This window comes from Rana temporaria, chromosome 5, assembly GCF_905171775.1.
Source record: "Rana temporaria chromosome 5, aRanTem1.1, whole genome shotgun sequence".
NCBI lineage: Eukaryota > Metazoa > Chordata > Amphibia > Anura > Ranidae > Rana > Rana temporaria.
The window spans coordinates 322,332,740-322,359,558 of NC_053493.1; the positions used below are offsets into that span (position 1 = coordinate 322,332,740).

Genomic DNA, 26,819 nt, shown 5'->3' on the forward strand with positions numbered 1-26,819 from the left:
CACCGGCGTACTTTCAAATTTGCCGCATCGTATCTTTAGTTTGAATCCTCAAACCAATATACGACGGCTTTTGGCTTAGATCCGACAGGCGTGCGGCTTGGTACGCCTTCGGATCGTAGGTGCAATACTTTGGCGCCCGCCGGGTGAAGTTCGCGTCGTTTTCCCTGTCGGGTATGCTAATTAGCATTTTCCGTCGATCCACGAAGGTATGCGTGGCCGTCGCATTCTCTTACGTCGTTGCTAGTCGCTTTTCCCGGGTGTATAGTTAGAGCTGCTATTTTGTGGCCTATATTTAGACTTGCCATGTTAAAGTATGGCCGTCGTTCCCGCGTCAAATAAAATTTTTTTTTTTTTTTCGTAAGTCGTCCGTGAATAGGAAAGGACGTAACTCACGTCGACGTTCGGTGCGACATGATTTCGCGCAAAGCACGGCGGGAAATTTCAAAACTGAGCATGCGCAGTACGTTCGGCGCGGGAACGCGCCTAATTTAAATGATCCACGCCCCCTACCCGGACCATTTGAATTAGGCGGGCTTGCACCGGAGGGATTTACGCTACGCCGCCGCAACTTTACAGGCAAGTGCTTTGTGAATCAAGCACTTGCCCGTAAAACTTGCGGCGGTGTAACGTAAATGCGATACGTTACGCTGCCGTAAATGTACCTGAATCTGGCCCCCTGTGTTTTTTTTCAAAATCTTCTGTCTTTTTTTGTTTATAGCGCAAAAAATAAAAATCGCAGAGATTATCAAATACCACCAAAAGAAAGCTCTATTTGTGGGAAAAAAATGATAAAAATATAATTTAGGTACAGTGTTGTATGACCGCGCAATTGTCATTGAAAATGCGTCAGCGCTTAAAGCTGAAAATTGGTCTGGGCCCGAAGGGGGTTTAAGTGCCCAGTAATGAAGTGGTTAATGATAATGGTAAGAAAAACAAATAGTGATGGTGAATCTCCTAAGCGGGGGGGGGGCTGAGACAACAATAGAAACTTGCAGGGTTTCAAATCACTCTCCACTATCCAAAACTGAAAAAAATTGCCTTTAGCCTTAACCAGGAAATATGTTGTGTTATAATACGGTACAATGTTTTTGCGTTCATGTGGATTGCCCTCGGTGATTCTGGTTTCTGTGTTTACTCTTTATGATGAACATTATATGAACTCAGGAACTGAAGATTTGTAAGCACATGTTCCATGGTAAATAAAGGGATGTGATGCTGACTGTATTGTACTATACACATTTTTTCTTGGAAACAATTTTACAGGACATTTTTTTATCTTTTTTATCTTGAGTAAGGTCAAGCTGTATGAATATCAAGTACAGAAGCTCAGTGCGGGTTGTTTACACTTGATCTTGACTCATTCATAGACAAGAATCAGCATTCCACATTAAAATTAAATGGGCAACTGCATATCAAGCAAGTAATGATGCGTATCTACCTAGACTGTTATAAGTAATAGCATTTTAGCAATCTATTTAAATAAAAAAAACTGCTTTTATTTACATCATCTTTACAATATTCGTTAACATAAGGCTAAGTACCGTATTTACTCGACTATAAGCCGAGTTTTTCAGTACATTTTTTTGTGCTGAAAATGCCCCCCTCGGCTTAGTCACCTTTTTGCGCCTGATCTCCCGGATTTTGTGGACCTGGTACCGGCCGGCTGTAGGTCCCCTGGACCCCAAACTTGGCACACATGTAGCATGGACTTAAAGGAGTTCTCTGACCTAAAACTTTTAACCCCTGCTGTGCCCGGGCTGTAAAAAAATAGAAAATAAACTTTCACTTACCTGCCTACGATCCCCCGTTGTTCCGATATCGCCATCCCGTTCTCCGGTCCCGGGCCCCTTCCGCTTCCTGTGTGTCGGTGACTCATAGTGCGCTCAGCCTATCAGCGGCCGCAGCAATGTCCCGTCGCGGCCACTGATAGGCTGAGCGCACTATGAGTCACCGACACACAGGAAGCGGAAGAGACCGGGACCGGAGAACGGGACGGCGATATCGGAACAACGGGGGATCGTAGGCAGGTAAGTGAAAGTTTATTTTCTATTTTTTTACAGCCCGGGCACAGCGGGGGTTAAAAGTTTTAGGTCAGAGAACTCCTTTAATTAATAATTGCTACTCCATCCATCGAACCAGATGTCGATACATTCATTTATAAAAAACAGAGTTAAACATCGCACTCGTTTTTTGATGCCCTCTTTTACTTTTATAATTAAAAGTATTACAAAAAAAGTTTTCTTACTCAGGTACAGTGATGGCTGGTGTTTTTTTTTGGGGGGGGATTCCCCCCCCCCCCCCCCGCGGCTCCGTGTTCTCTCCTCCATGGCGGCTTCCAGCTCCTTTTCTCCTTCTAGGAGTCTAATAGGATCGCCTGCCCTTTCAGCCAATCAGGTGACGGGTGTCAAAACATGCTTACTGATTGGAGGAGGATCAGTGTTACAACAGCGGATATTCATTTGCTGTTGTAACACACCTGGGTGGGCATTCTCTGCCCATCCTATTTTGAAGCCTATTAACAATGCTTAAAAAAAAACACCTTCCCCACATTGGACTCCTCTCTCCCGGCGTCCTGAAAGGGGCTGGATGCATGGATAGGGGAGGTGGTGATGGACAGGGAAGGTGGCGCCCATGCGCCCTTAATGGACGGGTCGCCCCTGCTCAGGTACACTACCTATATCAGTGATCCCTAACTTGTGATCTGCCTGACTTTTTCTGCTCGTGTTAGGCCTCGTACACACGACCGAGGAACTCGTCGGAAAAGACACATAGTTTTCCTTGACGAGTTCCTTGTATTGCGTACACACGGTCAAGACAAAATCTCCTCGTTCTCAAATGCGGTGACGTACAACACATACAATGGCAGGGGAAGTTCGATTCCACTGGCACAACCCTTGGGGCTGCTTTTGCTAATCTCATGTTACTGCGTGTTTTTAATAAAAGTTTGGTAAGAGACGATTTGCACTTTTCAGTCTGTTACAGCGTGAAAAATGTGTTATCTCCATTACAAATGCTACTTTTACTCCCGTCTCATACTTTATTCTGAGCATGCGCGGGTTTCTTAGCATACACACGCTCGAGTTTCTCGTCGAAAACCAACCAGACGAGGAACACGACGAGGAAATTGAGACTCCCGTCGAGGAAAACTTGTTCTCTTTTTTCCTTGACGAATTCCTCGACAGTTTCCTCAACGAAAAACGTACACACGACCGTTTTCCTCGGCAAAAAAGCTCTGCCACCAAGTTTCTTGATGGATTCTGTCGAGTTTCTCAGTCGTGTGTACGAGGCCTCAGTGTATCTTATGTGTGGCCCAAGACAATTCCTCTTCTTCCAATGTGGCCCAGGAAGGTCAAACATTTGGACACCCGTGCTTTAAAACATTCACTGCCTAATTAAACCATGCTCCTGCATAGCAATTCTATGTGATTCAATCTGTATGCATATTCCTATTTTTTTTTGTATCAATTAGTGCAGTGTTTCTCAACTCCAGTCCTCAAGGCGCCCCAACAGGTCATGTTTTCAGGCTTTCCATTATTTTGCACAGGGGATTTAATCAGTTTCACTGCCTTAGTAATTACCACAGCCATTTCATCTGAGGGAAATCCTGAAAACATGACCTGTTGGTGCGCCTTGAGGACTGGAGTTGAGAAACACTGAATTAGTGCAAGATTAGTAACAGTACAATGAAATACATTGCAAAGTAAAAAGGGTAAAGGAGGACTTCTATCAGCATATGTCATAAGAAACAAGTGCAGATAAATGTAAGTTATGTAGGCTGTGTACGAAACTTAAATAGCACTGGAAGAATCTGGCCAGCCAACCACATCCCGATAATAGCTGCATTTCCCTTGACACAGTATATATACTTGCTTGCACTCCAAAACTCATTAACATAGCTTCTGAAAAGATCTGTATACATAATAGCATCAAAAATCATCCTTAATTCGCTCATGCAAAATAAGGCTTGTGCTTTTTCTTTTTCAACCTTAGCAATTACTGCAGATAAGCAAAACAATTATAGGGAAACAAACATGGCCAGCCAGCTACCTGCTTTTGCAGAGGCACGTTGTTTTAATTTACTGCTATAGCGTTAAAATATTCTGCGCTGATGACATCAAAATACTTGAAATAAATGATGATTATATTGTGCTGGTCTAGAACTGACAAAATATAGCTTCAAAGTGTAAATAGTTTTGCAGCACGTAAGGCCTCGTACACACGACCGAGTTTCTCGGCAAAAACCAGCAAGAAACTTTTTTTTTGCCGAGGAAACCGGTCATATGTACATTTTTCGACGAGGAAACTGTCGAGGATCTCGTCGAGCCAAAAAGAGAGCATGTCTTCTTTTTCCTCGACGGCAATGGAGAAATTTGGCTCGCCGAGATCATCAACAGCCTAACAAGGAACTCGATGAGCAAAACGATGTGTTTCGCCCCTCGAGTTTCTCGGTCGTGTGTACGAGGCTTAAGTCTACTCTTTTCAGTTGGCCTAATTTATTGGACATACCCATGGCTTATGGCTAGAAAAGGGAAGAACTGGTTATTGGTTCCACTGGAGACTCTACAACAAACCACTGAAGACCAGCCATGTAGTCCATGGGGAGTAGGTGCTACTTCAATTACTTCAAATTGTTCATTGCTAGCCATACAACAGTTAAAAACATTTTCAAACGTTTTTTCAAAAAGCGAACAGCAAAAACGATAGTGCCATCGTGTAATGACCGAATTGCGAATGATCAATCGTTCAATGGACATAAATTAATCAGTTTCTCGTTAGTTTTTTGCTTCTAGGTCATTTATGCGCAGTACCAACAGTTCAATTTTTATCAGGCTAGAAACACATTAAAGTGGATGTAAACCCACTCTCATCCTTTCTAAACTACTGCCATAGTGCTGATCTATAAGGATATACATGGCTTCTGCATGTATCCTTACCTGTCAAATGTCTCCCCTCTGTCTGTTATGAGACCCAAAAAACTGCAGATTCTGTGGGTGGATCTGTTGTCTGGAGCTCGGTGGGTGGAGTTGTGATGTCAGTAGACTCCCCGCCCACCTCTACACTCCCCTTGTCAACATGCATTTTGTCCTGTGTATTCCTTACACTGAATTCTGCTATGATCACTAACATCCAGTCAAAATCCAGAAAAGTAACCACATGACTTCACAAAAGGAGTGGGGGCGGGAATTAAAAAAGAATGCCTGTCTTCAAGCTAGTGCATGAGATATGTAAATAACCTGTCACTCACAGCAAGGGGGCGGAACGGACTAAGGTTTTTCTCTGTTAGGCCCCATACACACCATAGAATCTATCCGCAGATAAATCCCATCAAATGGGTTTCTGCGGATAGATTCTATGGTGTGTACACTCCGTCGGATATTTATCCGCGGATAAATCTCCCCTGGGATGGATTTCCAGCAGATGTATATTTGCTGACATGCTCAACAAATCCATCTGCTGGAATCCATTCCAACGGATGGATCCGCTCGTCTGTACAGACTTACCGGATCCATCCGTCCAAAGGGATTCCCCGCACGCGTCGTAATGATTTGACGCATGCGTGGAATTCCTTATATGACAGCGTCGCGCCCGTCGCCGCGTCATAATAGCGGCGACGGCGCGACACGTCATCGGCAGAGGATTTCAGCGCGGATTTCAATGCGATGGTGTGTACACGCCATCGCATAGAAATCTTCTGAAATCCTCGAGAGGATTTATCCGCGGATACGGTCCGCTGGACCGTATCTGCGGATAAATCCTCTCGTGTGTATGGGGCCTAAGTCTGTTTTATTTCACTGAACTATAAAAGAGGATTGCTCAGAGCTGGATTAACTCTTTGTGGCAAGACTGGGCACAGATGATAGGAAATCTTTTAGGCCGCGTACACACGGTAGGTCAAAACCGATGGACTGAAGAACCTTTTCATCGGTCCAAACCGACCGTGTGTCAGTTATCCTTCGGTCCAAAAATTTAGAACTTGCTTTAAAATTCAACCGATGGACGCCTAACCGATAGGTCAAAACCGATGGTTAGTACGCAAAAGCATCGGTTAAAAACCCGCCATGCAATTTATGAAGTCAATATAAACTTATCAAGTGGGCTTCCATAGTTTTCTACTACCGAGTGCAGGCAGCTTGGTTTTATACTTACCTGCTTTCTTACCACCAACATGGACACAGTTGGCTCCTCTGCAGTCTGTGCATGTGCGTTACAGCCTCATTTATCCCAGTGGGTAGCCCTACACATGGCTGTTGCTCGGAGTACTGCTCACATATTGAAAATATTGGGGCCGTGACACACATTCATAGACTGAAGAGGAGTTTCATCTCAGACGTAAGATCACTTGATTGCAGCTGAAGGTAAGTAGAAAACCAGGTGTTCTATGGGTAAGGGATTTACAGTAAAGGACAACTTTCCCAACTTTCCCAAAGCTGACGTTGTCCCTTAGGCCTCGTACACACGACCGAGAAACTCATCGGATGAGACACATCGTTTTCCTCGACGAGTTCCTTGTTAGGCTTGTCGAGGAACTCGTCAAGCTTGCTTTGCGTGCACACGGTCAAGACAAAATCTCCTTGTTCTCAAACGCGGTGACTACAACACATACAATGGCAGGGGAAGTTAGATTCCACTGGCACAACCCTTGGGGCTGCTTTTGCTAATCTCATGTTACTGCGTGTCTTTTTTCCTCGACAGTTTCCTCGATGAAAAACGTACACACGGCCGTTTTCCTCGGCAAAAAAGCTCTCCCACCAAGTTTCTTGATGGATTCTGTCAAGTTTCTCGGTCGCGTGTACGAGGCCTCAGAGATTAATGTTCAGTTTCACCACTTGCCGACTGCCCACAGTACTTGTACCTTCATTATATTGCTACGCTTAGAAGCTCTTCTCTTTTTATTCTTTATACTCTAGTTGTGACATGACGTTACTTGTATATCAAGACGTCGCTGGTAAATCAAGTCAAAATGTATTAAAAATGTTTGCTTATCTTGCAAATCACCCACACACCAAGTTATTCTAAAACCAATATTTTACTGTACATGTATGCATAATCTGTACAGCTGTCTTACACAGTCTTTATAAACTGTTTAGGTATATTTTGTGATCCGGGTTAACGTATACTGTAAGTCCACTCTGAAGCATAACTGGAATTAAAATGTAACGTGTCGGGGTTCAGGGCTCATTTGTTACCACTGGCCCGGATTCAAAGAGATTTGCCCCTTTTTTACGGAGGCACAGGGCAGCGTTTTTGCCCTGTGCCCCCTGCAAATTTACTGCGCTACTCGCGATTTACGGAGCAGTAGCTCCGTAAATTGCGGGGGCGCTGTGTAAACTTGCCCTGCGTAAGGGCGCCTAATGTAAATGATCCCGTAGGGGGCGGGAATCATTTAAATTAGGCGCGCCGAGCGTAGAGCGCATGCTCCGTCGGGAAACTTTCCCGACGTGCATTGCGGCAAATGACGTCGCAAGGACGTCATTTGCTTCAGAGTGAACGTGAATGGCATCCGGCGCCATTCACGAATCACTTACGCAAACGACGTAACATTCAAATTTGGCGACGCGGGAACGACGGGTATTCTTTAGCATTGGCTGCCCCTACTATTAGAAGGGGCAGCCTTACGCTAAACACCCCGTACGGAAACGACGTAACATTGTGAATCGGTGGTAGTATGCAATTTGCATACTATACACTGAGCACAATGGGAGCGCCCCCTAGCGGTCATCGCAAGAATGCAGCCTAAAATATGCATGGCATAAGAGCCTTATGCCACGCAGATTTTAGGCTGCAGTCGGCGTTACGATGTTCCTGAATCAGGAGCATTCGTAACGCCGGAGCAAGTCAGCAATTGCGCTGCGTAACTATGGTTACGCAGGCGCAATTGCTCTCTGAATCCGGGCCAATATCTCTCATCTCCATTACCCCACAGAGATCTTCCTCCTTTAGTTCCTCCTTTAGCTTTGCCTTATTTTGTGTGTGCTTGCCAGTGAGAAGGCTTCATTTAGAAGTCTAAGGTCAGTCTTCTAAAATACTGGCATTAGCTCTTGTAGCACTTGGGAGAGTTGAAAATTCTCAGAGCAAGCCCTTCAGAAGAACTGATTTCTGATATTTCCATCTGTCACGTATTTAACAAGTAATGTTTTTTTTTTCTTTTTTCCATCTATTACTTTCCTGTCTCCATACATAGTTAAAACTATTTCCTAGGCCTTAAGCATTCATATTTGACCTTTACGATGTAGAAAGGCAGCATCACTTTACTCTCTCAAAACAGGTGAATTATATTGTAGATAGAAGAGCAATTTTTCAGAAGTGGCATTTAAGCATTAGCCATCCATAATGTAGGCGCTTTATCTCAGTGCTTCAAGGACCCCAAAGTTCAGAGTACGAAACACGTAGAGCCATTTGTTTATCTTAACAGATGAGCGCTTTGCAACACAGAGTTGTCGAACTGAAATAGTAAAAATAGTTTTTGTATTGTTCAGTTAGGACTTATTTTTATTATTTTACCATGCCACCATTCCCGAAATGGCCATAGCCTTCTAGTAAACATGAATGTAGATGCACCATCATTTGCATTCCAGAAGTATTCAGTTCTCCAGTAAGGTTGCTCCTCTTTGTTATGTGGGCACACATTAAGTATGGAATTACAACTGAGCTGCTAAAAAAAGGAGCTTTCTGATTTTATTACAGACAAATTGTAATGGAAGTCACATGGCAGTTTCGGCGTCAAGTGAGTGAGTGAGATTTGGGCTCTGGGCACCAGATGCCAAGCCTTGTTTTCTTCTATGCCAGTTTTTTTGACTTCACAGTGCTCTGTATTAAAGGAGAAGTCCAGCCAAAACTCAGTTGGCCGGACTTCTCCTTTGGGTCACAGGAGTGCAGTTAGTTTTGCTCTCCTGTGACCCATTTTCAGCAGACAATGGGCTGAAGTCCGCTCTCTGCTGACGTCAATGCTGTCAGTCTAGGCTCTGCGTCATCACGACCACGGAATCGGGAATCTGCCAGATCCCTGGACTGACACCCGTCTCAGCCTCTCAGCGAACTGCTGAGAGCCTGAGCCGGCCATCCCTGCCCACTCCACAGCTCAGCGCTCCAATGAGTGAGGAGGGAGAAGCTCTCTGCTTATGGAGCTCTGAAAACGGTGTTCGATCGCTCGGTTTTCAGTGTAGAGGTGCCAATGGACAGATGCAGCATCGGACCGATGTCCCCTTTAAAGAATATGTTACCCCAACATTTCATATTCCTGATATGTGCCTGCTGTATCCTGTACTTGTATGAAAACGTATCCTGTTCTCTTTGTATTGCTACCTTTATGTGAAATCCCTGGTGTTTCAGCTAGTTCCTCTGCTTCCCTCTTAAAAACTGACCACAATAGACATGAGAGCACAGCGTGGTCAAATTTATGACTGTGCTGTGATCTCAGCTCTCCTGCAATGATTAGACTTGTATACAACTAATACAACTAATCGATTAATCGTCAACTAATCGATTATGAAAATAGTTGTCAACTATTTTCATAATCGATTAATAGGGCAGTTGATTAGTTGGCCTGCATATAGTATGCATGATTTGTTTACATATCAGGAAATACAGTGCAGCACAAATACAGCTCAGTACACCATCCATACATGTCACTAAGTGCCTGAGAATTTGTGAATGTGAAAGTGTGAGGAGCAATGCCTCATGGGACATGTAGTCCTGGGCAGGAAGTGAGTGGTTCTAAAGGCAGAAGTTTTTTTACTTTGCTATAGCGGGTGCTCTATACTATACTTTGCAGCTTGCTATTGAGGCACTCTAAAGGCAAGAGGGGCCAGAAGCATTGGTGAGGGACCCCAGAAGTGGAGGATCTGGGCTGCTCTGTGCAAAACCATTACAAAGAGCAGGTAAGTATAACAAGTTTGTTGGAAAAAAAAATCACTTTAAAGATCAGCATCTGAACCCAGAGAAAGTGGAGGTAATAGAAGGCCTAACAATTACTGTAGTTGGTTATTTATATTTACCACTGCATATGGATATTTAAGAATAAATTGCCCTTTTTTTTATTTACATATTAACTAAATTGTACACCACACTTTTTTTTAAGATTCTCCGATTAGTCGATTAATCGAAACAATAATCGGCCAACTAATCGATTATGAAAATAATCGTTAGTTGCAGCCCTAATTGCGAGCATAATTTGTTCCAAAAACATGCTTGTAATCCAAAGCACTTGTATATCAAAGCAAATTTCCCCATAAGAAATAATGATAACTCAAATGATTCGTTCCACAACCATTTATTAGTCCTTCAGTTTATAGTCCATATAAGATTATACAATGTGATAGGTTGTGTAACCATAAAATGTCCATCCACAAATGGCAGCCTCCACAAGGGGATTAGAAGCAAAATCCAGCAGGCGCTACAGAGTATACAAGAGAAGAGAGGCGCAATATGTTGCACCTTCATTACATGCAACCATATTGCTACACTTGGAGGCGCCTCTCTTCTCTTTTATACTCAGTTGTGACATGATGCTACTCTTATATCAAGACAAAATGTATTAAACAATTTTGCTTGTCTTGCAAAACGCTCTCAAACCGAGGTTTTATTGTACTTTAAATATAAGGTGTTCAACCTGCGGCTCTGCAGCTGAACTACAAGTCCCATAATGCCTCTGCCTTTGGGAGCCATACTTGGAACGGTCAGCGGCTTGTAATGCCATATGGGACTTGTAGTTCAGCAATAGCTGGAGGACCACAGGTTGAGCACCCATGCTTTATTGGTACCGAAGCACACCTAGCCATGTCACATGTATTGCATTGCACCATAACACATGGTAAACCATTAGCACACATTGTGGTGTGACAAAATAAAATAAATAATTAAAACGTGTCATGCATTTCTTTGGTGTGGTTTAGATGCAGTAGGCAGTCTGTTGGCAACGCACCGCAATGTACATAAAATCGCGCCACAATGTACGTGTGCTGGAGCATCGCACTGATGTCAGCCCAGCCTATTAGTTTAGCCAACTCTTGTTTTATTTGCCATTATTTTCTTACTAATATAGAACAATTATAGAATATTTTTATGTGAATCTTCTGCACGCAATGGACTCATTGTGGCTCAGTGTAGTCTTTTCTGTAAGGAGAGATGCCTTGTCTTACTCCCTGCCTACTGGAGCAGATACAACCCGTGGGGTTCACCCGAGCATAACGCCTGTCAGTAATCATCCTGAAACATACATATATTTTGACAGGTCCGCAGTAATGCTGCTTTGCCTTTTTAGCAAATCTAATTTATTTTTTTGTCACTGAGAAATAACGAAAAAATGTATGCAGGGCAAAATTGTCATAATGTTATTGTTGGGGAATCTCAATTCATTGCACCATATTGTTACACACAGTTTTGCACAATGTAACATTAATCAGAATTCTCTGAGACAGAATACCATTTTTGGTCTGTTCAGCCACTGCATGGCACATGCATAGGGAATTCATTGAAGTGTAGCACATTAAAACTGTAATTCACACTGTTTATTTCATTTTGTTTAGGCATGTACATGGCTTATCCAGGATTAGCTGCCATCGCTATTTGGATTTTTAGCAAATGTTAAAGGAGAAGTAAGGCCAAAGCTCTTTTGGTTATACTTTCCACGTGGGTCACAGAAGTGCACTTATTTCTGCACTCCTGTGACCCAGAGCTGACGTCACAGAGCCAGTCCAGGCTCTAAAGGGATCCCAACAATAATGTCGGGATCTAGCATCTCAGCTACCGCCCCCTCCCTTGCCTGGTGTTCTGTCAAAATAGTCAACTCGTCAAAAAATCTCCAATTGCGTTATGTGAACACTGCACATGCGCAGATTGTCGGAGGTTGAGGAAAATTATAGAACACCGCCATGTTGGTACACCTAAAACATTTCTGATTCTACATCCTTAGCTGGATTCATGTAGGGGCGTGCATCTTTGCGGCGACGTAGCGTAGCGTATTTACACTACGCTGCTGTAAGTTAGATAGGCAAGTACTGTATTGCGCCAAAGTACACCGCAAGGACGTATTGGTTTCGAAGTGGACGTAAATTACGTCCAGCCCTATTCACGGACGACTTAAAATTTTCAAATTTCGACGCGGGAACAACGGCCATACTTAACATTGACTACGCCTCCTAGGGGGCAGCTTTATCTTTACGCGGCGTATCTCTTACGGAAACGGCGTATTTTTACTACGACGGGCGCAAGTACGTTCGTGAATCGGCGTATCTAGTGATTTACATATTCTACGCCGAACTCAACGGAAGCGCCACCTAGCGGCCAGCCTAAATATTGCACCCTAAGATACGAGGGCGCATCTTAGGGTGCAATCTTAATACACTTAAACTTAGGACGGCGCAGATTCCGAGTTAGGTCGGCGTATCTACTGATACACCGGCCTAACTCTTTATGAATCTAGCTACCTATTGGTAAACTCGGGACCAGCTGATCTTCCTCTACAGTTCTATGAAAGGATCTTTGCCGACAGACCTCCATGTTAAAATAAAATTCCAGTGTTTACCCTACTTTACCAATAGGACGGGGAATCCAAAATGTTTTCGGTGTACCAACATGGCGGTGTTTCTGATAACCCTTTCTATTGGTAAAGTTGGGTAAACAGCGGCTGCTCACTGGAATTTTATTATAACATGGCGGCCTGTCAGCAAACATCCTTTCATAGAACTATGGAGGAAGATCTATCTCGAGTTTACCAATTAGACGGGGAATCAGAAATGTCTTAGGCCCCGTACACACGGTCGGTTTGGTCCGATGAGAATGAACCGGCAACCGAACCGTGTGTATAGGCTATTGGTCTGGTTTCCTTTGGTCCAAAATTTCTAAACATGCTTCAAAACCGAACCGATGGACCGCTGCCCCATCGGACCAAACCGATGGTTAGTACAGAAAAGCATCGGTTCAAAACCCGCGCATGCTCAGAATCAAGTCGACGCATGCTTGGAAGCATTGAACTTCGTTTTATTCTGCACGTCGTGTGTTTTACGTCACCGCGTTCTGACTCGATCGGATTTTGAACTGATGGTGTGTACGCACATCAGACCATCAGGCCACTTCAGAGGTGAACCGCTGAAAACGGTCCGACGGGCCAGTCTCATCGGTTTGGTCCGACCGTGTGTACGGGGCCTAAGGCCTCGTACACACGACCAAGTTTCTTGGCAAAAACCAGCAAGAAACTTGCTGGGAGATATTTTTTTGCAGAGAAAACCGGTCGTGTGTACATTTTCGTCGAGGAAACTGTCAAGAAACTCGACGAGCCAAAAAGAGAGCAAGTTCTCTATTTCCTCGACAGGAATGGAGAAACTTGCCTTGTCGAGTTCCTCGACAGCCTAACAAGAAACTCGACAAGGAAAACAATGTGTTTCGCCCGTCGAGTTCCTCGGTCGTGTGTACGAGGCTTCAGGTGTACCAACATGGGGGTGTTCTATAAATTTCCTCGACCTCCGACTCTTTGCCAGCTGATCGTGACTCTGCCAGACCGCAAGTGACATAATTGGAGGTTTTGACGATTTTGCTATTTGGAGAGAACACCGGCACTCCAGTGAGCGCTGGAGGGGCAGAGCACAATGGTCTTTGATTGTTCAGTTCTCAATGCAGAGCTGGCAGAGGACAGCTGCAGGATCGGATTGATGCTGCATCTACATGGGTACTTATGAATGTTTATTTTTTTAGACTCCTGCACTTCTCTTTTTTTATTGCTGAAGCATAATATTGATACTGTATGTCAAATCTGTGTTTCCACCCAATATTCATGAAAGTACATCCTAATAAATAACCACAGCAATAGGCTCAGTTCACAAATCTAACACACCAGGGTAAAGATACTTTATTTTAACCACTTGACCTCTTGAAGAATTACCCCCCTTCATGACATTTTCTTGCGATCTGACACTGTTTTATTTTAACTGACAATTGCAGGGCACTGTACCCAAATAAAATGTATTACAGTTTTTTCCTGACAAATAGAGCTTTCTTTTGGTGGTATTTGATCATCTCTGCGTTTTTTATTTTGTGTGCTATAAACCAAAAATCACAGACAATTAAAACCCCCAAAAAAATATATATATACATTTTTTACTTTCTGCTCTAAAAAAAAATCCAATAAAATAAAATAAAAATCTAATTTCTTCATAAACTTAGTCCAATATGTGTTCTGATCCATGGTTTTGGTAAAATAAATCCCAATAAGCGTATATTGAGTGCTTTACATGAATGTTATAGCGTCTACAAACTATGGAATATATTTATGGATTTTTTTTTCTATACTAGTAATAGCGGCGATTAGTGACTTAGGCTGCTTTCACACTGAGGCACGGGTGGCGTCAGCAGTAAATTGCCGCTATTTTATGCAGTGCTTTGCTGTTGTTTTTGCAGAGGTATTCGGCCGCTAGTGGGGCACTTTTAACCCCCGCTAGCGGCCGAAAAAGGGTTAAAACCATCCACAAAGTGCTTTGCCGCCAGTTTGGCCGCACTGCCCATTTCAATGGGCAGGAGAAGTTGAGGAGCGGTGTATACACTAAAGATGCTGCTTGCTGGAGTTTTTTTAGAGTGAGTGAGTGAATAACTTGTATTGCGCTACAAATGCAAACTAAATCGCCTCAAGGCGCTTTAACATCCTGCCAGTGCATCGCCTCAGTGTGTAAGCACTCGGACTTTCACATTGAGACTGCAGGGGGGCCGTTATTCAGGTGCTTTACAGGTGTGATTTTTAGACCAAAAGCACCTGAAAAACGGGTCTTAAAATAGGACTGCAATGGACATTGCAGCGGACATTATGATACTTTTGACACTTTGCCTGGAACCAGTGACACTAATACAGTGAGCAGTGCTAAAAATATGCACTGTCACTGTACTAATGACATTGTCTGGGAAGGGGTTAACATCTAGGGTGATTAAAGGGTTAAATGTGTGCATAGCCAGTGTTTTTGTGTAGACTGTGTGCTGATTTTACTAGGGGAGGAGAGAAACAGAATTGGTCCCTTCCCCCCTTTCAGAACCTAGCAATGCCTTGTTTACTGTATATAGGCATATCTCAGTTTTTTGTGGACATTGAGGACATTGCGTGCCCGGCACCCACAGATCGGCTTCTACTGGGAATTATCACAGGAGAAGCGACCCACTGGTAGCGTGCGCACGCCCCCTATAGGCGGAAGACTAGAATCACGTTAATATATATATATATATATGATCCAGCGCACAGCTGCTGCCCTGTAGCAGTAAAACTGCTATAGGGCGGACGGAAACTGATTAAAAAAGTGACAGTACACTGTGCGCTGCCAGCACATAGACCAAACTGTCAAACACAGCTCTCGGTCTGAACTAACGATCGTTAGCCAGCCTGACCAACTCTTGATCATGTGACCACTGTTGTCAGCATTACAAGGTTCATCTTGAATAGATGTCTATATGAAAATTGCTGACGGTTATGTTGATAAATGGTGCTCTTGGATAAAATGTATTTTCTGTGAAACTTGTGTTAAGGAAATAGAAGAATAATATTAATGTAAGCATTATGCCCTGAAGCAAATTTAGAGTAAAACATCAATCTTGGTATGTAAATTGTTCTTATTTTCTTGCTTTTGCAAACTGCATGTCTAATGCAAAATGACTGCTACTGGACCTATCTATATTACAATTAGTATATAGCAGGGGTCTCCAAACTGTGGCCCAAGGGCCAGATGTGGCCCTTTGCTAGCCTTTATCCGGCCCTTGGGGCTTTATTCCTCCCACTGATATGAGGCACTATTCTTCCCACTGACGCCAACAAGGGGGCACAATTTCTTTCACTGATACCAATGATGGGATACAATTACTTTTACTAATAGGGGCACTACTCCTTATCCTACTCACTGCAAACTCTGAGGCCATATTTATTCTCACCAATGCTGGGCCCGGGAAATTTTTTCCCCCCGCTGGCCACAATCCGGCCCACCTAAAGTCTGAAGGACAATAAACTGGCCCTTTGTTTGAAAAGTTCGGAGACCCCTGGTATATAGCAACCAGAGAGACAAATGTTTAAAGATTTTAGTAGCATTTAAAGAGAATTACCAGCCTGGGGTACTGAGTGAAATCTAACATGACTAAACATAACCTTCCATTTTATCCACTGGTGATAGTATTCATATTAGGGAGTGTAGACCTTGTCTAGTTTGCCTGTTCCTTTCTGGAACTTTGATTGACAGTAGGCATTTGTTGAGATTTTCATCTGTAACTTGCACTGAATATGCAATACATGAAAAGATAAGCAGCGTTTGGAGGTTAGATAGCATTATATAGTACAACTGGTGGCTGGTGCTCTTCACAGTCAAGAGGAAAGTTAAATTCTCTACACTAAAAAAATATATAAATGATCGCCATAATAAGATAAATGTCCATCTGATCATGGTGAGTAACAATGACATACAAGGACTCTGCTTTGTAATTTATATGGTATAAAGAGTGGTTGAGTTTAATAACTCAAACCACTCATTCCATTTCAGTGATCTCAAGTACTTGGTTTTATTGTGACCTTTAACCCCACCGGGGTTATATATCAGTCCCTGCCCTGGGGACAGCAAAGGAAGTAAAGCGAAATCTCCTCTGGGGAGATGTGATAAAAAATACCTAATAGAGGATCTAACTTTTTCCGAGAATTTGGCTGATGTCCATTTTTACCCTTACTTTGTGCAAATTTGTAAGCTTTAATTCACCTTACATACAAACTTTTTATATGAAGTGAGGTCACCTAAGAAGTCCAGAACCTAAAAAAACATCTGCATCTGTCCCCACCTAATTTACAGGTTTGGCCATATGAGAATACAACTAGAAATATTATAGTGGCCCACGATAAATGCTTAGTGGCCCCCTCTCAGGCTAAAAAGCTCAGATCAATTGGATGCAACTAGTGAGGGTGCAGGATGGGGAAAGGTCCATACAGACTAAAAGCACACTGTAGAAGTAGGAAGAGATAGCCCCGGCTGCCACACACCTCTCTTGGCCCGAGTGGTTAGCAGGTAAAAGCAGCCTCAGCTCGATTTATCCAAGCCATGCCCATAACATGTTTCACTCCACCCCTGGGACTTAATCATGGAGGTCTTTCATGACTAAGCCTCGGGAGGCGTGACTTGGATGACTTTGGGGGCGTGATTGGATGACTCAAGCTAAGGCTGCTTTTACCTGCTAACCACTTGGGCAGATTGAGGTGTGGGCTGGACAAGTTATCTCGTCCTACTTCTACAGCGTATAAATGTCATAGTGTACAACTTTTTCTCATTTGTAGAGACTTTCTTTTAGAACCCAGTCCCTGCTCCATTATTCCATTTAAGATGTTACTTCTATTAGCTCTGGTGTAGCAATCTGTATAAAACATTGTACTATTTAACTGCCAACGTTCTTTATATTGCACTGAGCTTTCCATCCATTTTTCAAATGCTAATACAAAGGGGAAGTAACCAGGGGTCAAGTCCCGGGGAAAAAAGTGTGGGAACTCCCCCACCAAAAAAAAAAAAAAAATGATACGCTCGTATGCATAATTACTAAACTGCATGTTTTTTTTTTTCGATCCACTGTACCTTAGTAATCCTTTATGTTACTGGCCGCTTCCTGTATTTGGATTCATCGGGTAGCAAGTTCTTTCTAAATCCCACGATAACTCATGGCAGACCTCCGCAATGTCTCCTGGGAACAATGACAAAAGCTCCCAGGAGACATTGCAGCATCGAGGAAATGACGGAATACCCGCACACTACCCGATGAATCCATATACAGGAAGCGGCCAGTAACATAAAGGATTACTAAGGTTCGCCTGCCCCTGACAGTGACTCGAGCTGGGCATCGCCGCTTAGTGAAGGATTGGCTCGGGCGGCTCGGCTGCTCTAGCCCTGCAAAGGAAACTGCGTTCCCGCTGTGAAAAAAGTGCAGGAACTCCGTTCCCACGCGTTCCCGCAGGACTTGAGCCCTGGAAGTAACAGTAAAAAAGTGGCTTTAAAACCCAAAATCAATAATGTAATGTATTGCATTTTACTAGTCCTTGGTATGGTAGTTGCATTCATTTTCCTTTTTCAAGCTTCTTCTGTGTTATTTTCACCTGGTAATCCTGCAAATATCACACATTTCCTGTCCCTGGGTGGCTACTCACTCTGGCACTGAATCTATGGAGTGAACCATGACTGGTACACTGGGCTACTCTCCTTATATAGACTACAGATATATCTATATCTCTTTGTCGCCATTACATAGGGATCACGGCCATTGGTAGTTTACAGAAGATAGCTTGGAAAGAAAGATAGTCTTCTGCTCAGCTGACAAGAAATTACAAGGACACATTTCTAGCAAGGTTATTTTCTGTGCTGAAATATTCTTAGCTTTTAAAAAAAAAAAAAAAAAAAGAAAACCAAGACATCCACCACATCTAAGAACTATAAGCTCCAATATACTGCATTTTTGTTCTTGGGTTTAGTTATCCTTAAAGCAAGCCATCTTGTATTTTAATTCACGATGGTCCTTGTAATCTGGAGGCATGGCAAGGGTATGTTCATTGCCAAAATATTCTGTTGTTAAAGGTGTCCCTCGTTGCCATTTCAGAAGGTTGGGAGGTCAATTAACATGCTTGAACTTTAATTCACCATGATCTGGGGGCGTGAAAAGGGCATGTACTTTGCTGAATTTTTCTGTTCTTAAAGGCGTCTCTCTTTTCCATCTCAAGGTTGGAAGGTCAATCAATATGCTTAAACTTTAATTTACCATGATCTAAATGATCTGGAGTGTGAAAAGTGTGTGTCCATTGCCAAGATGTTCTGCTCTTAAAGGTTTTCCTCTTTCTCATCTCAGAATGTTGGGAGACCATCAGTATGCTTTAATTTTAATTCACTGTATCTTGGGTGTGAAAAGGGCTTGTACTTTACCGAAATGTTCTATTCTTAAAGGTGTCCCTCTTTTCCATCTCAGAAAGTTGGAAGGTCAGTCAACATGCTTAAACTTTAATTCACCATGATCTTCGTGGTCTGGGGCATGAAAAGGGCATGTACTTTGCCAAATTGTTCTGTTCTTAAAGGCATCCTCATTTCCATATTAGAAAGTTGGAAGGTCAATCAACATGCTTGAACTTTAATTCACCATGATCTACGTGATCTGGAGTGTGAAAAGTGTGTGTCCATTGACACAATGTTCTGCTCTTAAAGGTGTTCCTATTTCTCATCTCAGAAGGTTGGGAGGCCATCAATATGCTTTAACTTTAATTCACTGTGTTCCTCGGGATCTGGGGCGTGAAAAGGGCGTGTACTTTGCCGAAATGTTCTGTTCTTAAAGATGTCCCTCTTTCCTATCTCAGAAGGTTGGAAGGTCAGTCAACCAGCTTGCACATATATTTGCCATGATTTATGTGATCTGGGGTGTGAAAAAAATGTGTGCTTTGCTGAAATATTCTGTTCTTAAAGCGGGAGTTCACCCAATGAAGTTTTTTTTTCTCTTTTTCCCTTAGATGGATGCTCGTTTTGTCTAGGGGAATTGGCTAGTTGTTTTAAAATATGAGCCGTACTTACCGTTTTCGAGATGCATCTTCTCCGTCGCTTCCGGGTATGGGTCTTCGGGAGCGGGCGTTCCTTCTTGATTGACAGTCTTCCGAGAGGCTTCCGACGGTCGCATCCATCGCGTCACTAGTAGCCAAAAGAAGCCGAACGTCGGTGCGGCTCTATACTGCGCCTGCGCACCGACGTTCGGCTTCTTTCAGAAAATCGTGACGCGATGGATGCGACCATCGGAAGACTGTCAATCAAAATAGGAACGCCCAGTCCCGCAGCCCATACGCGGAAGCGGCGGAGAAGATGCATCTCGTAAACGGTAAGTACAGCTCATATTTTAAAACAACTAGCCGATTCCCCTAGACAAAACGAGCATCCATCTAAGGGAACAAAGTGTCATGTACGGGTGAACCCCCGCTTTAAAGGTGTCCTTTCCTATCTCCAAAGTTTGGGAGGCCAATCAGGTACTTTTTGTAAAGGTATAAGCAATGTTTCCTTCACTTTGTATTAATAATGAAAGTGTAATTATACGAGAGGTCGAGTTTTCATGCTAAATGTAACCCTGAGGCCTCGTACACACGACCGAGTTTTTTGAGAAACTTGCTGGGATTTTTTTTTTTGACGAGGAAACCGGTCGTGTGTACATTTTTCGACGAGGAAACTGTCGAGGATCCCGTCGAGCCAAAAAGAGAGCATTTCTTCTTTTTCCTCGACGGGAATAGAGAAACTTGCCTTGTCGAGTTCCTCTACAGCCTAACAAGGAACTCGACGAGGAAAGCGATGTGTTTCGCCCGTCGAGTTCCTCAGACGTGTGTACGAGGCTTTACTCTGAAGGGTTACAAATAGAAGCCCTTGCACGTGGATTTAACATATTGTGTTACATATGCAATACAGTAAATGCATCTTTGGTTGCATGCGTGACAAGTTAATCTGTGTAAATCCAGGTTCATCGTTCTTGCTGCAAACATTGAATTATTTGACTTTGAAGGTAATACAATAATCTGAACGTATAGAGGAATCCGTCACTTCCTATAGAACGTAAAGCATATAATCTTCTTAGCCGAGGATAACTATATTTTATTGAATAAAACCTTCAGATTACTGTGCAGGCGTTTCTACAGAAGATAATGTGAGGGGAATATATTTTCATTAGAAGAGTTGGAGTCAGATAAATGTTTGGTATTGTTTTTTTAATGACTAGCTTTGTTGTGATTAAGGCTTCATTTCCACTGACGTTTTTAAAGTGAGCTGTAAAACAGCTAGGTATGCCTGGAAAAATTCGCGTTAAAAACGCGAAATTTACCGCGTTTTTGCATGCGCGTTTGCGCGCGTTTGTGCGCGTTTGCGCGCGTTTGCGCGCGTTTGCGCGCGTTTGTGCGCGTTTTTTAACGCTAGCGTTAGGCAGCGTTTTTTTTAAAAAAAAAATCTCTAGGCTATAAACACTCCCAAAACACTCCCAAATATCCCACAATGCATCAGAAAACATAACAGAGCATGTGTCGGAGCCATTTTGTTTGGAGAGAGAGAGAGATAGTGAGAGAGGAGACAGCATATTTCAGTTGCTAGTAATTTTTGGCATCTTGTCAATTTTGAGGAGAAATATGGATCCCGTCCTGCAAAAAGTCGATGAGGCGATCATTCTGATTGCCTTGCGGAGGCAACGGAGGAGACAGGAGGAGGAGAGAAGCAGGAGACGGCATCGATATTGGGTGCATCCTATGGTCTCCCATCGGGTCTCAACGGGCTATTTTCATAATCTTTATTCAGAATTGCGTATCTATCCCAACAAATTTAGTAACTTCACTAGAATGTCAGTGGCACGATTTGACGACTTGTTGGAGAGGCTCAGACCGAGGCTGACCAGGATGGACACTGCAATGCGCAACTCGATTTCACCGGAGGAACGGCTCTTAGTGACACTCAGGTAAGTGCAAAACACATATGGGTTACGGTTAGGTGATAGGGTTAGGCGATATTGTTAGGTGATAGGGTTAGGGGATAGGGTTAGGGTTCTGGGATAGGGTTAGGGTTCTTGGATACAGGTTATGGTAAGGGATTATGGTTCTGGGATAGGGTTAGGGGCAGGGCTGGTGCAAGGATTTTTGACACCCTAGGCGAAACCTCATTTTGCGCCCCCCTTTGGCTCTACCCCTGACCCCACCCTCTTTTTCATGCCCATGTATACCACACCTATTTTTGATTGCTACCATTTTTTTGGGGGGGGGGGCAGTCACTGAGCCTGGAGGTGGTGGGGCCATCAGTACGGCGCCACTGACTATTGTGTGCTCTAGGCTGGATATATAGTGTGCAACCTCCATCAGTGCAGCTTATCATTGGGAACTCCTCATTATGGGCACAGCAGGTGTACAGACCCCAGAACTGAGCATAGGGATGGTGTGAATCCCTTAAAATGGGCACAGCAGGTTTACAGACCCAGGAACTATGTTTATCCTTATACACGGGACCTGCGGCAAACCCCACCCCCCCCAGCTAGTCAGTGCCCAGGATGAATGTCAGGAACTGGGCGGAAGACACTTCAGTTTTAGGCTGCTCTGTGTATTGTGCCTAAGAAGGAGAGGAGCACAGATTGCTCCCATACACTTCTATTGCACCGGCTCCACTAAAAATCTGCATTCCCCAGTGACTGACTGAGCAGCGCCGTCTCTGCACTCCTCCCCTCCTCGCACTCGTCTATCCCGTTACTGACACCCGGCTCAGCTCTACACATACACAAGGCTGTGACATCACCACGAGAGAGCGCTGTGTATACACAGCAGCCAGACTTGCGCACTAGGTGTCAGTGCGCTATAGGATAGAGGTTCAGGATTAGGTGATTGGGTTAGGATTAGGGGATTTGAGTTCTGGGATAGGGTTAGGGTTAGGGGTTAGAGTTCTGGGATAGGGTTAGGGGATAGGGTTAGGGTTATTGTATAGAGGTTAGTTATGATTCGGGTTTAGGGTTCTGTGATAGAGGATAGGGTTAAGGTTTAGGGTTATGATTAGGTTAGATTTAGGACTTATTTTTATTTATATTTTTTTTCAATATGTCCATTTTTTGTTTTTCTTAGATACCTTGCAACTGGACAGAGTTATGCAACCTTACACCATTACTTTCTTCTTGGTGTAACAACTGTTTCCAGAGTCGTGAAGGAAACATGTGTGGCAATATGGGAGGAATTGCATAACGTCGTCATGCCAGAGCCCACAGAGGAGATCTGGGAATCTGTTGTTGACACATTTTGGGAGAAGACACAGTTCCCAAATTGCATAGGTGCCCTTGATGGGAAACACATCAGGGTGAGGAAGCCTCCGCACTCAGGATCCTCATATTACAACTACAAGAAATATTTTTCCGTGGTCCTACTGGCATTGTCAGATGCAAACCTCAAATTTCTTTTAGTGGATGTGGGAGCTTATGGCAGCCAAGGTGACGCCCGTATTTTTCGAGAGTCGACCTTTGGACGCCGTATTCATGCGGGACAATTGAACATCCCCGAAAGCAGGCCTCTACCCTGCACTGAGGAACCCAGTTTGCCTCTAGTTATGGTGGCAGACGAGGCCTTTGGTTTGGCCGAAAACCTCATGAGGCCATACAGCGGCTATGGTCTCAACCGGCAGCAAAAAGTCTACAATTACAGACTCAGCCGTGCACGCCGCGTTGTGGAATGTGCATTCGGGGTGTGCACAGCTAAATGGCGCGTGTTGCTAACAAGCATCCACCTTGATGTAGAGAACGCCATTAAAGTGGTTCTGGCTTGCTGTGTTCTCCATAATTATCTTAGGGACAATGACAACAGCAACGTTGAACCGGAGCCCAGTCAACAATCACAGAGGGTGCAATTTATGGACCTACGCTCAACGGCAAGGGTCATGAGCATTCGCAACCAATTTGCTGCATTTTTTGAATCCCCAGAAGGAGAGGTGTCATGGCAGAATGATTTTGTGTGAAAGCCAAAATTTGAAGACACATTGATTCCAATACAGCCAACTTCTGTACAGATGGAGCTAAATTTTGAATAAAGATGTATACAGTATAACTTTCTTTTTTTTGGGGGGAAATAAAAACATTTGTCTAACACAAAAAACTGTTCATATGTCCATTTTTCCTGCTGACAAGCGTATGCTATGCTTTTTTGAGTACTTAGCATATGCTTGCCTTAAGGCAGAGGGCAAAGGCCAAGCTTACTCCCGTCTGAAGGCAGAGGGCAAAGGAGTCCTTTGCTCTCTGCATCTTGGCAAGCGTATGCTAGCCCTTTTTCAGTCCTTTGCCCTCTGCCTTCAGGCGTGAGTATGCTCAGCCCAAAAAGGGCTAGCATACGCCCGTCTGAAGGCAGAGGGCAAAGGAGTCCTTTGCTCTCTGCATCTTGGCAAGCGTATGCTAGCCCTTTTTCAGTCCTTTGCCCTCTGCCTTCAGGCGGGAGTATGCTCAGCCCAAAAAGGGCTAGCATACGCCCGTCTGAAGGCAGAGGGCAAAGGAGTGCTATTTTGCATCATATAAAAGACAATTGAACACTTTTATTTACAGGTCAAAAACTATGTTTATTTGAAAAAATAAAAAAAAAATCAATTAGAGATGGTGATAGGTGGCGGTGGAGACTTGATCTCCATGGGGATGTGTGGATTCAGGACGGGGTAGGAATTGGGTCTGGCGCTCATTCCAATAATCCTGCTGGTGGCGGGGTGCAGGATACGGGGATGGAAAATGGGAGGAGGTGGCAGGTGTGAAATCACCAGATTGGGACTGCGATGGGGTGGGTTGTTGTTGTCTCTGGTGAGTGGGATGATATAGAGAGGGGGATGGTAGCACTGCTGAGGTGCCAGAGGCCATTGGGGGAGGAAAAGAAGCATTGCATAGATCGCCTATAGGTGGCGGCCTACCAGTTAGTTTGCAAAAGCGAAATTCTCGCGTTACTGCATATATGCGATCCATGCAAAGCTTCTCTTCTTCTCCCCCAATGTCCTCCAGGATGGGGTAGAGGCTGCGGCAGAAGGTGGTGCGAGGATTGTTGGGGTCCAAAAACGTATCTACATTGCGCCTCTCCTGCCGCACTTCCTTCAGCAGTGTTACCAAATCTTCATCCCCCTCAGTATTAGAGGCTCCCCTCGGCTGACGTCCACGCCCACGGCCACGACCACGACCACGGACACCACCACGACCCCTCGGTTCAGCAGCCTCCCGACTACCAGTCGTGACCACATCCATTGGCCTGGAATCCTGCAAAATTACACGAAAATTTATAATTGACATGTACATGGACAGACCGACAAAGAGATAGACAGGCAGACATAAGCAGTTACCTCATCTGGGCATTCACTTGCATCCAGATTCGGTGACTCGTTTACTTCGCCTCCTATGGGGCTGTTTGATTGTTGGAGGGAATCTCCTGCAACCTCCCTTTCAATATTTGAGGTTGTCCTGCAGATAATACAAAATGTATAAACATAATCAATAGCCATGGAGAATACCACCTGAAAAGCAATGTACATTAGAGCTGCACGATTCTGGCTAAAATGAGAATCAAATTTGTTTGGATTAGAAGATGGATCATGATTCTCATGGTGTAAAATCATCTTTCACATAAAAAAAAAAAAAAAAAAATAGGGATTAACTTGACTATTTTTTTTCTCATTGAAAAAAAAAATATTTTCGCTGGATTTGAAAGACCGCTGGGCAAATACAGTGACATACAATATTGTACATAGGCAAATCTATAAAAAAAAAAAAGAAAACTTACGGTCTGCTGCTATTTCTCATATTTTCCCGCAGAAACATGAGCTCTCTGTGGTAGATGTGAGGTTTCTTCACAGGGGCTGGTGCTCCACTTTTGGATGCCCTGTCCTCATCGGTGATGTCCCTACGGACTCGATCTCGTAGGGACTTCCACCTACGATGCAATGTTTTAACTAAAAAAAGAAAAAAATTTTTTTTAGGCAATCATCATTTACAATAACCACGGGGTACCGGGGCCGATGCAGGGTGCCATGCTGGGGCCGCTGCGGGGTACAGGGGCCGATGCAGGGTGCCATGCTGGGGCCGCTGCGGGGTACCGGGGCCGATGCAGGGTGCCATGCTGGGGCCGCTGCGGGGTACCGGGGCCGATGTGGGGTGCCTGGACCGATGCGGGGTGCTGTGCCGGGGACGATGCGGGGTACCGGGGCCGATGCAGGGTGCCATGCTGGGGCCGCTGCGGGGTACCGGGGCCGATGCAGGGTGCCATGCTGGGGCCGCTGCGGGGTACAGGGGCCGATGCAGGGTGCCATGCTGGGGCCGCTGCGGGGTACCGGGGCCGATGCAGGGTGCCATGCTGGGGCCGCTGCGGGGTACCGGGGCCGATGTGGGGTGCCTGGACCGATGCGGGGTGCTGTGCCGGGGCCGCTGCGGGGTACCGGGGCCGATGCAGGGTGCCATGCTGGGGCCGCTGCGGGGTACAGGGGCCGATGCAGGGTGCCATGCTGGGGCCGCTGCGGGGTACCGGGGCCGATGTGGGGTGCCTGGACCGATGCGGGGTGCTGTGCCGGGGACGATGCGGGGTACCGGGGCCGATGCAGGGTGCCATGCTGGGGCCGCTGCGGGGTACCGGGGCCGATGTGGGGTGCCTGGACCGATGCGGGGTGCTGTGCCGGGGACGATGCGGGGTACCGGGGCTGATGCGGGGTGCCTGGACCGATGCGGGGTGCTGTGCCGTGGACAATGCAAGGTGCGGTGGCAAGTGGTTAAACTACAGATTATGCATTCAAGTAAAATAAACTTACATATCTCTTTTCTCTCACTGGTATCTTCAATGTCTTCCCAACCAGGGCAGAGAGCTGCGCAGATGTCTTCCCATAAAGACACTGTCTTCACATGGTCTCCATGAAGGGGATGTGCAACATCCCATAATTCTGGATGTGCCTGGACTGCAGTGATTAAGGAGAGCTGGGACACTGCATTTGCCATCTTCTCTGTTCTCTCTTTCTCTCTCCACAAAGCACACGGCTGTGCAAAGCACTCCTGGGTAATTAAGTGTCCACACAGGAATTTCCTGTGTTTACAGATGCTGCAGTGACCAATGACATTTTAGCTGGGAAAAGTCTGGAGCTCAGAAAAGCCGCAGTAGCGTTTGTGCGCGTTTGCGCGCGTTTGTGCGCGTTTGCGCGCGTTTGTGCGCGTTTGCGCGCGTTTTTAAACGTCGGACGTTTTTACAGCTCTGTTTTAGGAGCCACAGAACGCGCTGGTCCCGCGTTTTTTTTACAGCTCAAAAACGCCTATGCCATTTGCAGCTCAAAAACGCCTATGTGGGTATGAAGCCATAGAATAACATGGAC

General features: G+C 44.7%; 3 protein-coding genes across 3 annotated transcripts in view; 2 read left to right on the plus strand and 1 right to left on the minus strand.

Annotated features, from left to right (window-relative positions):
• XKR4 (XK related 4) overlaps positions 1-26,819 on the plus strand; it is a 394,969-nt gene that overhangs the window by 23,371 nt on the left and 344,779 nt on the right. The window lies entirely within an intron of this gene.
• LOC120941001 (protein ALP1-like) lies at positions 20,878-23,600 on the plus strand. The gene is made up of 2 exons (XM_040354211.1): positions 20,878-21,438; positions 22,583-23,600. Exons 1-2 carry the CDS (start codon positions 21,116-21,118, stop codon positions 23,460-23,462), a joined length of 1,203 nt encoding a protein of 400 aa, XP_040210145.1. The 5' UTR covers positions 20,878-21,115; the 3' UTR covers positions 23,463-23,600.
• LOC120941003 lies at positions 24,017-26,800 on the minus strand. Its single transcript, XM_040354213.1, has 4 exons — positions 26,268-26,800; positions 25,250-25,418; positions 24,813-24,930; positions 24,017-24,729 (listed from the first exon to the last, which is right to left on the minus strand). Exons 1-4 carry the CDS (start codon positions 26,449-26,451, stop codon positions 24,082-24,084), a joined length of 1,119 nt encoding a protein of 372 aa, XP_040210147.1. The 5' UTR covers positions 26,452-26,800; the 3' UTR covers positions 24,017-24,081.